Below are 10,785 nucleotides of genomic sequence, written 5' to 3' on the forward strand. Positions count from 1 at the left end.
CTCGGCGCGGGCTCTGCCCCTTGGCCGGGCGCTCCCTGCGCCCAGCCCCGGCCTCCCCGGCCCGCACAGCCCCGAGGCCCGGCCGGGCCGGGACTCCGTGGGCACCCGGCTCGGGGCCGGAGGAGCCCGGCCGAGAGCCCACGCGGCCCAGCGAAGGGAGCAGCCCCTGTGTAGGGCGCAGGCTGCGGCTGCCCTGGCTGCGGCGCTGGGCAGGGCCACAGCTGCCGGCCCCGCACGCTGAGCTCCGGGGGCAGGGGACTTCTCCAGCCTGCGGCTGGGGCTTCCAGGCTGGCCTTACCAGGCACTTGGCGACCTTCATGCGCCACGGCTGGCTCAGCAGCTCCTCCAGATCTCTCCTCCCGAGGAAGCGTGCTGCGCGAAGCAGGGTTTCGCCAGAGGCCTGGAGAGCAGTAGAGAGCCGGAGGTGGCACCAGAGCTCGGGGCATGGGACCCACATCCCTGGGCCAAGGCCAGGGCGAGGCTGGAGCCCACGAGGCGCCAGGGGAAGAGGCAGCCAAGCCCCTGCCGGGGATGCAGCAGCACGACAGAAAGCCTCACCTTCGCCACGCACCGGTTCTCGTTATGCCAGTGCAAGAAGAGGGGAAGCAGGCTCTGGCTCACGGTTCTGGTGAGAGCCTTTTTCCCCTCTTCCACTACCAGCTCCATCACCTTGCTGAAGAGCTGGATGGAGAGCAGCTGCACATGGCTGTTGTCCTGGAGGAAAGGAGAAGAGCTCAGCACCCACTAGTCCAGGCCCAGTGGGGCAAAAGCCCAAAACTGCCCAGGGCACAAAGTTTCCGGGCAGTGCCCAGTGCCCGTGGGCACAGAACCTTACATTGTCAAAGTGTGGGAGGAGTGGCTCAGCCAGCTTCTGGGCAGTGGCGCTGGGTATATTTAGGTCTTTCTCCTGGAGCATGTGGGCGAGCACAGAGAGGGTCATCCAAACCATCTCTCCATCTGGATCACCCAGCTGCTCCACCAGGTGGTGGTAGACGCCACGTATTCCTCCGCTCTGTGTGCAACACAAGGCTGTGCTGTGAAGCCCTGGAGGGCTGCAGCACCAACAGGGCCCTGGCCCTGCAACCCCACGCAGCTGCCTCAGGGCCCAGAGGCCAGAGGCCTGTGCCGAGGCACTCGGGCAGCTGAAGCGGGAGGCAGAGAGCTGGGAGCAGCTGCCTCAGCTGCCGAATCCCAGGCAAGCCCCAGGGGCTGCGTTGCCCAGCCCCCTGCTGCCAGCACGACTTCAGCCACTGCCCCCTTCTCACCAGCGAGGGCTCCTTGCTGAGCACCACGAGGCCTCTGAGCTCCAGGCGCAGCCTGTCCCTGCTCTCGCTCGGCAGGTGCCTGGACATGACTGACAGGGCACTGTGCCCGTGTTGGCTCAAGTCCAGGCACTGCAGGACCTGAAAGGCACAGGACAGTGACAGGGACCCGGCCGCTGGGAGTGCAGAACTGCCCAGGGCCGGGCCCAGGCGGCAGCACCGGGCGCGCACCGTGCCAGGCGGCTGCGGCTCCCAGAGCCAGAGAGCTGGGAGGCAGCTCAGCCAGGCAGCGCTGGCCCTCAGGCTCACCTCCACAAAGAACGCCAGGGCCGGCAGATCCCAGCGCGGCTGCCCCCCGATGAGCAGGCTGAGCAGGTGCCTGGCGATGCCGCAACACAAGGGGCTCGAGCCACGGCGCATCTCCCTGGCAGGGGGAGAAAGGCACCAAAGCCCTGAGCCGGGCGGGCAAACCTCTCCCAGGACTGACTCACAGAGGTGTGGGACCTTTGCCCAGCACCCTGTGAGGGGACGTGGGCCCTTTGGGAGGCGGCTGCTCCTGGGAGCCCTCCTCTCCCAGCCTTTTCCAGGCTGCTCGGCCGTCCCTCGGTGCCAAGGCCCTCTGGCCACGACCACGGGGAGCGTGTGGGGCACTCCGGGCACAGGGCACCAATGCTGGCAGCGGGGAGAAGGGGGACTCACCTGGCCAGCAGCCCCACTGCATAGTGCTGGGTCTCAGCACAGAGCAGGGTGTCCCAGACCCGCCTGCGCTCCAGAGCCACCAGCTTCTTATCACAGCCCAGCAGGCAGAGCAGAGCCTTCATGGTCTGCACTGCAAACCTGTGGCCAGAGCAAAGGCCAGGTCACGCTGGGAGCAGTGACCCTGGCCACAAGGGCATGAGAAGGACAGGGTGACTGGGACCTGTTGGGTTTGCTGGGAAGGCGGTGTTCCTCCCGGCACGCTGTCCAGAAGTTCTCAACATCCTGTGGCATCTGCTCTGTGGTGCTGAAGATTTGGAAGAGCAGAGCCACGAAGACACAGGCAGAATATGTGATCATTGTGTGGTGCCACTCGGGCATGTGGACAGTCACCCAGAGCACCAGAGTTGCCTGCAAAAGACAGAGCAGCCCGAGGCAGTGCTCAGTGCCGAGGTGTCCGTGTGGCAGGGCCCCAGGGGAGACGCAGGGGGAGCACCCGGCCTGCTGCCCCTGAGCCTGTCCCTAGCCCAGCCTTCAGCCCAGTGCCTGAGGCTGGGAGCTGCAGGGCACTGGGCAGAGCATGGAGAGCTGCTGGAGAGGGGACCTGGAGGGCAAGCAAAGGCCAGTGTCAGAAACTCACTGCCAGTGCAAAGACGGCCTCGTTGTCCTCTTTGATGAAGAACATGCTGTACACTGGCCTGTCTTCTATCACAAAAAGCAGCTCTGGAAGCACCTTCTGCACTGCTGGTCCCGATGAGCCGATGGTTTTCCACATCAAGGCAGCAGCTCTGTGGGACCAGAGCTGTGCATCAGTACCAAGCCCCATGCAGCTGAGTGGGGCCAGGTGACAAAGCCCCCGTGCCCTGAGGGGCAGGGAGGGAGCATGGCAGAAGGATCAGCAAACAGGGTGGCTCAAGGGGCCCAGAGCTCTCTGAGTGTCTGGCAGACCCCACTGGACAGGCTGTGCAGGGCAATGGCCCTACAGGGCAGTGAAGCCTGAGCTCTCAGGGCACCTGTGCCGCATACCTGTCGCACAATGGGGCACAGCGCAGGAGGCTCATCACCACATTAGCTGGGTGTTCTTCAGCCAGCCTCAGAAGGTCATTTTGCAGCCTGGCATCCACAGTTCCACAGGACATGAGTCTCTGGTGAATGTTCCTCACCGTGTCTGGCACCTGGAAGGGGCACAGGAAAGATTTGGAGTGCTGTCCATGGGAGCCTCTGGCCCCGCTCACTCACCAGATCGCCCCAGTGCTGGATGCGCTTGACGGCCACCTGTGAGCCAAGGGGCAGCAGCAGGCTGAGCTCGCCGCCTGGCACGCCGCGCTCCAACCTCCCCTTCCTCGTCTTCTTCTTCCTCCTCCTCCTCCTCCCTCCTTCTCCCTCCTCCTCCGCCCCTGCCACTCACCGTGGTGCCGTCCATGAGCCGGGTGACCGGGAAGATGCTGCCAAAGCCACCGCTGTCCAGCAGCGAACCCATCCGGTACCGCTTCTGCAACACCTCCTGCGACTCCCCTGCGGGCGACACGCGGCTGTCAGCGCTCGGCCCGGGGCCAGACACGGCCCCCGAGCGCCCCCCGGGCGTCCTGGGCCGGGTATTCCCACCCGCCCCAGGCCCTGGTGGAGCTCCGACTGAAGGAGCCGCAGCGGGGGCGGCGGGAACGGCCGCGCCGCGTGTGCCCTCCATGGGCCCCGGGAGGAGCCGGGTCTGGGGCTGGGGCTCGGGCTGGGGCTGGGGCTGGGACTGGGGCTGGGGCTCGGGCTGGGGCTGGGGATGGGGCTGGGACAAGCGATGCCAAAGAGAAGTGATGCCCAGCCAACAGCGCCACAGCCAGGACAGCGAGAGCCGGGTGGAGGCGACACCGGGGGGGGATGGGCGGGGCCGGGGCCGGGGCCGACGATGGGGCAGGGGCAGCCCCACCCGGGGCCGGGGGCGGGCTCGGAACATGGCCCGGAACGGGAAGAGGGGAGAAGGGAAAAGAGGGAGAGGGTCGGGGAAAGCGACTCCGAGGAAGAGAAGGAACAAGAGATCCAGAGGATCTGTAGACTCGCTGCTGCCGCTGGCGCCGCCGCTGCCGCTGCTGCTGCTGCCGCTGCTGCTGCTGCTGCTGCTGCTGCTGCTGCCGCTGCTGCTGCCACTGCCGCCGCTGCTGCTGCTGCCGCTGGCACCGCCACTGCCGCTGCTGCCGCTGCTGCTGCCGCTGCTGCTGCTGCCGCTGCTGCTGCCGCTGCTGCTGCTGCCGCTGCCGCTGCTGCTGCCGCCGCTGCTGCTGCTGCCGCTGCTGCCGCTGCTGCTGCCGCTGCTGCTGCCGCTGCTGCTGCCGCTGTTGCTGTTGCAACTGAACCCCCGGGGCCGTTTCTCCGCGTGTTCGCTTGTCCGCGTGTCCGTTCCACGCTCGCCCCACTCGCCCCATGGCCGAGCCCCGCGCGCCCCGGGGGCAGCCCCTGAAACTGTCCCAGCACGAGCCGGGGCCGCGCCGGGGGCTCCCCGCAGAGCTGGGGCCGGGCCGGGGGCCGGGGCACCGGCCAGAGGCCACGGCACCACACCGGGAGCCTGAGGCCGAAGGAGAGATTAGTTAACTTGATCCACTGTGAATTGAGAAAGCGAAATAACTTTTCATTGGTTTCCCGAGCTGTCCATCACTAAATCAGCTCTCCGATTGGTCCCCGCAGCTCACAGGGGAGGCCCCCAGACGCGGGACAGCCCCTCCCACTCCCCGGCCTCACGTTGCTTCCCTCAGGCGAAATCCGCCCCTCCCCCAGCACGCGAAACCGACACAAAGACAAAAACAATAAAGAAAAGATTCTTATCTCCGGGTACTTGAAGTTCAGCCAAGAGCACACACTAACTCAGACAAGACTTCCCTAAATGCATCAGCATGTTGAGTATTCATTGACCTTCATGTATTATTCAAAATCATCCCCAGCCTGTAAATCAGCTTTTATTGTGGCTCCATAAATGATTTCCCTGGGGTTTTGGTTGTTGTCATCCCTATATTCATCCAGGTAGGATAATCCAAGAATGTGAAGAAACTCCTGGTCATCTTTTTACCATTCTCTGAGTTACTCAGATGAACAAAAGCTTTTTAAAATCACCATGTTGTAGTCCAAGAGAAATATATTTATCATACTATTATTTCTAAGTTTTGTTAATAACAGAACTAAAATAAGGTTTACCAAAATTAAACAGATAGCATTCATTTTAATATTGCAAAAAGCCAGTAATATAATATGTAGTTATAAGGTGCAGGGACTCCCCAGTCCCCATTCGAGTGCTCCAAGTACCCTCAGTGACTGAAGGGAATAACAAAACAATGTGTTTAGTGAGACCAGAAACTTACAGCAGTGGGGGATAATTCAGACATATCAATCAAAACCAGGCATGATAACAGACATAATTAATAACATGAAATTAGATGATTACCAAGCATTAGAACATTGTACCATAATTCCAGTGTCAGCAACAGCTGATAAACATCCAATCAGTGCAGAATTGGATAATCATCTCTGGAAAATGATTCCCAAGCTCACTTCAAAAATAGGTCCAGATCTCTATTGATGGGGTCAAATTGCCAAGTCAAATGACTCGAGTATTGTTTTGATGCAGGAAACACTTGGGTCTGTGGGCAGTTTCCCATCCGGGCAGAGCCCGAGCCAGAGTCCAGGCTCTAACTGGAAGAGAATCCCTGATATCTTTTCAATAACAAGTTTCTTAGGAATACAAGTCAGGAGTAAAGGTCTTGGGGTGAAAGATTACTCAAACCCATCCAAAACTCCAAAGTTTTCCTTGGGATGGAGATGTCTGGATGGCAACAAACTGCTGGAGTGCTTCAGTAAGGGATTGGGATTGCATCTGTGCTCTGTCCTCTCACGAGGACCACAAGATCATCAGTTTGGAAGAGGTTTTCATTTCTTGGAACTCTGAAAATACTGACAATCATGAGACAACAGAGAGGTAGCCTGGATAAAGGAGATGCATATGCAACTAGAGAAGAAAATATCCTGAAAATGACATGTGTCTCATAGACAATTACACCAAGAGATGCTAAAACATATGAAAAATTCAGCTGCAAATCCAACATTAATATCTTATGAATTATGCCTATTAGAAAAGGGGTAAATTCACACCATGCAATCAACAGTGTTGCAGCAGAACTTGCCTTTGAGATAGAAATGAATCAAAACACAGACCCTTGTTCAGCAAAATGAAAAGGTCCCGGTTTATTCCTAATTATCACTTCAGTAGAACAAAAAGCACACTTAAGAGAACTCAGTTAATCAGTATTAATACCAAACATTACATGATCAAAATAAAACTGGAACAGAACATTGTCTAAACTTAGTGATACTGAAGCTTAACAGAAATTAAATAGAACAGAATTAACCTAATAGAACTTAGCCTTAGTTAATCTTAATAGATTGCAATTGGACATTACAATATTGCACCTTAACTTAACAGGAAGAGAAACCAACATCTCTTACAAGTTATAGACGTAACTAACCCTAATGCTGTTCATACAAAAAGGCACTAAAAATTCCGAAAAATCTGTGAACAGGATGTTTTAATGAAGGGATTGTAAAGGATGTGATAAGTATGTTGTGATTCTATGTAATTTGGATTTGAGCATAGATCATGGTAATTGCAATTATTAAGTATAGCTTTATTAGGATTTTTCAAAGTACAGCTTTAATCATTCTGAAAGTACTAAAAAGGTATAAATAATGAAAATGTTGACACATATGTTTTATGGTAAACAGCATTTTTCTGTCCACGCTTAAATATTAACTGCTCTTTTACTGGCATTTAATTAAAAACATTTGTGAATAAAGGGTCCCCGAATTAAGGGGGCAGAAACATTATCGGCCTCTAAATATTGTTGGGTATATACATTTCTAATTATTATACTAAAAGCCAACACCATTCTAACTGTGCCACAGTGCACACAGATAGTTTTGAATTCCTCCAGTAAAACAATTTAAAAAATCACCCTTTCTCTTTTTTTGTTTTGTTTCGTTTCGTTTCTTTTTGTTTCGTTTCGTTTCGTTTCGTTTCATTTTGTTTGGTTTCGTTTGGTTTTGTTCTGTTCTGTTTTGTTTTGGCTCAGCACTCGGGCTGCAGACGCGGCGGCAGCTCCGGGACCCCGCGGGGAAACCGGGAGCGCCCCAAGAACGGGGGAGAGGGGGGAATGCCGCCCCGCGGGGAAGGGAAAGAGAAACTTTTGCAGTAGGGCATCTATATCTGCAGGGGTTAGATCCCCGCATTGGGAACGAGCAGGTGGCGGTGGAAGCCGTGCGGACCCGCCACGGCACCGAGCCCGAACCGAGCCCGGCACAGCCCTCCCGGGGCTGCTGCACCCCAAACACGCGCGGGGGAAAGAGCAGGGGAAAAGGCAGCAAAAACAAACCCTAAAACTGCACACAGTGGGGGATAAAACAGCGGAAAACGAAGGCAGAACAAGGCTAAAAAGGCACAAAGCACCCGCACCCCCCACTCCCGGCCCAGCAGAGGCGCCAATCCCAGCCCCCTCCCCAAATTCCCGATGCTTCTCCGCGCGCTCTCCCGGCGGTCCCTGCGGGGGTTCCACCCGGGGGGGGGCTCGGACGGGGCTTGGCCCAGACCCCCCCGGGACCCTCCCCAAAAAACCGCCCGGGACCCCCCCCAAAAAACCGACTGGGACCAGGTCAGTGACTGGGGGGGGGGAGGGGGGAGTCCCGGCTCTTTTTGGGTGGTCCCGGTGTTTGGGTGGGGTCTCTATTTTTTTGGGGGGGGTCCCGGTGTTTCGGGGGGGTCTCGGTATTTTTTTTTGGGGGGGGTCCCGATATTTGGGGGGGTCCCGATTTTGGGGATTCTCGGCATTGGGGGGGGGGGGGGGGGAGTCCCAGGATTGGGGATCCCGATATTTGGGGGGTTTCCCGCTATTTTTCGGGGGAAGAGTCCCGGTATTTGGGGCGGGTGTCGATATTTGGGGGGGGGGGTCCTCCGGTATTTGGGGAATCGCGACTGTTTTGCTGTTTTGGGGGGTCCCGGTATTTGGGGGACTCCCAATATTTGGGGGGTCCTGGTATTTTTTGGGGGATCCAAGTGTTTGGGAGGGGGGGTCCTCTATTTTTTGGGGGGGGGGTTCCCGATATTTGAGGGGGTTCCGGTATTTGGGGGACTCCCAATATTTGGGGGGTCCCGGTGTTTTTTTCGTGGGGGTCCCGATATTCCGGAGGGGGGGGGCGATATTTGGGGGTCCCGGCTCTTTTTGGGGGTCCTGGAGTTTGGGGGGTCCCAATATTTGGGGGGGAAGTCCTGATATTTGGGGGGTCCCGGTAATTTTTGGGAGGGGTCTCGGCTCTTTTTGGGGGTTCCCAGTATTGGGGGGGGGGCCCTGATATTTGGGGGGGGGGGGGTCGGTCCTGTTATTTTTGGGTTCTCGTATTTTTGGGGGGGTTCCCTCTATTTTTGGGATTCGTTTTTGGGGGGTTCATTATTTTGGGTGTTTTTAGGGTTTCCCGTATTTTTCGGGGGGTTCTCGCTATTTTTGGGGGGGTTCTCTGTATTTTTGGGATTCCCAGAGTTTATTTTGGGGTCCCTGTGCTGCTTTTGGCGTTCCCTGTATTTTTTGGGGTTCTCTCTGGTTTTGGGGTTCTCTGTATTTTCGGGTTCCCTGTGCTGCTTTTGGGGTCCCCGGTGCTGTTTTAGGGATCCCTGTGCTGATTTTTGGGGTCCCTGTGCTGATTTTGGGGTCTCTGTTTTTGGGGTGCCCCCGCTGATTTTTGGGGTTCTCTCTGTTTTTGGGGTCCCTGTGTTTATTTTGAGAACCCCGTGCTGATTTTTAGGGTCCCTGTGCTGAGTTTTGTGGTCTCTGTTTTTGGGGTTCTCTCTATTTTTGGGGTCTCTCTGTATTTGGGGGTTCTCTGTGTTTTTGGGGGTCTCGGTGTCTGATTTTGGGGTCTCTGTTTTTGGGGTCCCCGTGCTGATTTTTGGGGTTCCGATGTTTATTTTGGGGTCTCTATTTTTGGGGTCTGTGTTTTTGGGGTCTCTGTTTTTGGGGTTCTCTTTGTTTTTGGGGTCCCTGTGTTTATTTCGGGGTCTCTCTTTTTGGGGTGTCTCTGTATTTGGAGGTTCTCTGTATTTTTGGGGTTCTCTCTGTTTTGGGTTCCCCGTGTTTATTTTGGGGTCTCCCCAGGCCGGGGGGCGGGGCCGGCAGCGCCAGTGCCCGTGAGCCGGATGGGCTGGGCAGCGGCCATGGGAGGGACTGGGGGAACTGGGAATGGAAACTGGGGAGACTGGGATGGACTGGGAGGAACTGGGAATGTGAAATGAGGGAATTGGGAGGGACTGGGGGAACTGAGGGAACTGGGAGGGACTGGGAGGGACTGGGAATGGAAATGGGGGCACTGGGATTTTGAGGTCCCCCATTGATGTCCCCCACCTGCCCAGTTTGGAATGGGGTCTGGGGTCTCTGGAATTGGGTCTGGGGTCTCTGGAATCGGGTCTGGGGTCTCTGGTGTCAGTTTTGGCTCTGCCAGGGCTGGAGCTGGAATTGGGTCTGGGGGCTTTGGCCGGAGCCACTCGGATGCAGCTGTGGGGGCAGGAGCAGCGCCAGGCTGAGTGTGAGACCCCAGACCCAAAATCCCCCTGAGACCCCAGATCCAACTGGGGACCCCCAAAATCCCCTCCAAATCCCCACCCCCCCACCAATTTTGGGTCCTCCCCTCCTCCTCCTCCCCAATTTGAGGTCTCTTCCCTCCCCAGTTTCGGGGTCCCCCCCCAAATTTGGGGTCTCTCTCCCCAATTTAGGGTCTCCCCCCTCCCCAATTTTGGGGTCTCTCCCCCCCCAATTTGGGCCTCCCCCCTCCCCAATTTAGGGTCTCCCCCCCTCCCCAATTTTGGGGTCTCTCCCCCCCCAATTTGTGTCTCCCCTCCCCAATCTGTGTCTTCCCTCCCCAATCTGTCTCCCTCTCCCCAGTTTTGTCTCCCCCTCCCCAGTTTGTCCCCCAGGCTCCCCCCTGCTGTCAGCAGCCGCTGCCGAGCGTTTGGTGCCGCGCTGAGCCGGGCCAGGGGGGCGGCGCTGAAACTGGGACAGCTGCTGAGCATGGCAGGTGGGACCCCAAAACACCCCAAAACACCCCAAAATAAACCCAAAAATATCCCAAAATAACCCAAAAACCATCCCAAAACCATCACAGAAATAACCCAAAAATATCCCAGAAATATCACAAAAACACCCCAAAAATATCCCAAACTGGCAGAGCTGCTGAGCATGGCAGGAGGGACCCAAAACACCCCAAAATCACCCCAAAATAAACCCAAAAATATCCCAAAATAACCCAAAAACCATCCCAAAAATATTACAGAAATAACCCAAAAATATCCCAGAAATATCACAAAAAACACCCCAAAAATATCCCAAACTGGGACAGCTGCTGAGCATGGCAGGTGGGACACCAAAAACACCCAAAACACCCAAAAACATCCCCCAAAACACCCCAAAATAACCCCAAAAATCCTCCCAAAATCACCCCAAAATCACCCCAAATATATCACAAAACACTCAAAAAAATCCAAAAAGCATCCCAAAATCACCCCAAAATATCCCATAAACAACCCAAAAAACATCCCATAAACAACCCAAAATCACCCCAAAAATAGCCCATAAACACCCCAATAAATTTCTCAAAATCACCCTACAAACACCCCAAAACATCCCAAATTTATACCAAAACCACCCCAAAACAATCCCAAAACAATCCCACAATCACCCCAAAACCACCCAAAAAATATCCCAGAAATATCCCAAAACCACCCCAAAATCACCACAAAAATACCCCCAAAATA

The 10,785-nt window shown here is 56.1% G+C and overlaps 1 protein-coding gene across 1 annotated transcript; it reads right to left on the reverse strand.

Annotated features, from left to right (window-relative positions):
- Positions 1-298: 298 nt before the first annotated feature.
- On the reverse strand, positions 299-1,682 carry LOC306816535 (maestro heat-like repeat-containing protein family member 7; the record flags this gene model as incomplete). The annotated part of the gene is made up of 4 exons (XM_079332970.1): positions 299-400; positions 559-714; positions 836-1,012; positions 1,572-1,682. Coding segments are annotated over 4 exons (546 nt in total), but the record flags the coding sequence as incomplete, so codon positions are not given.
- Between the last annotated feature and the right edge of the window lie 9,103 nt (positions 1,683-10,785).

This window comes from Erithacus rubecula (genome assembly GCF_903797595.1).
Source record: "Erithacus rubecula genome assembly, contig: scaffold_657_arrow_ctg1, whole genome shotgun sequence".
Classification (NCBI taxonomy): Eukaryota; Metazoa; Chordata; class Aves; order Passeriformes; family Muscicapidae; genus Erithacus; species Erithacus rubecula.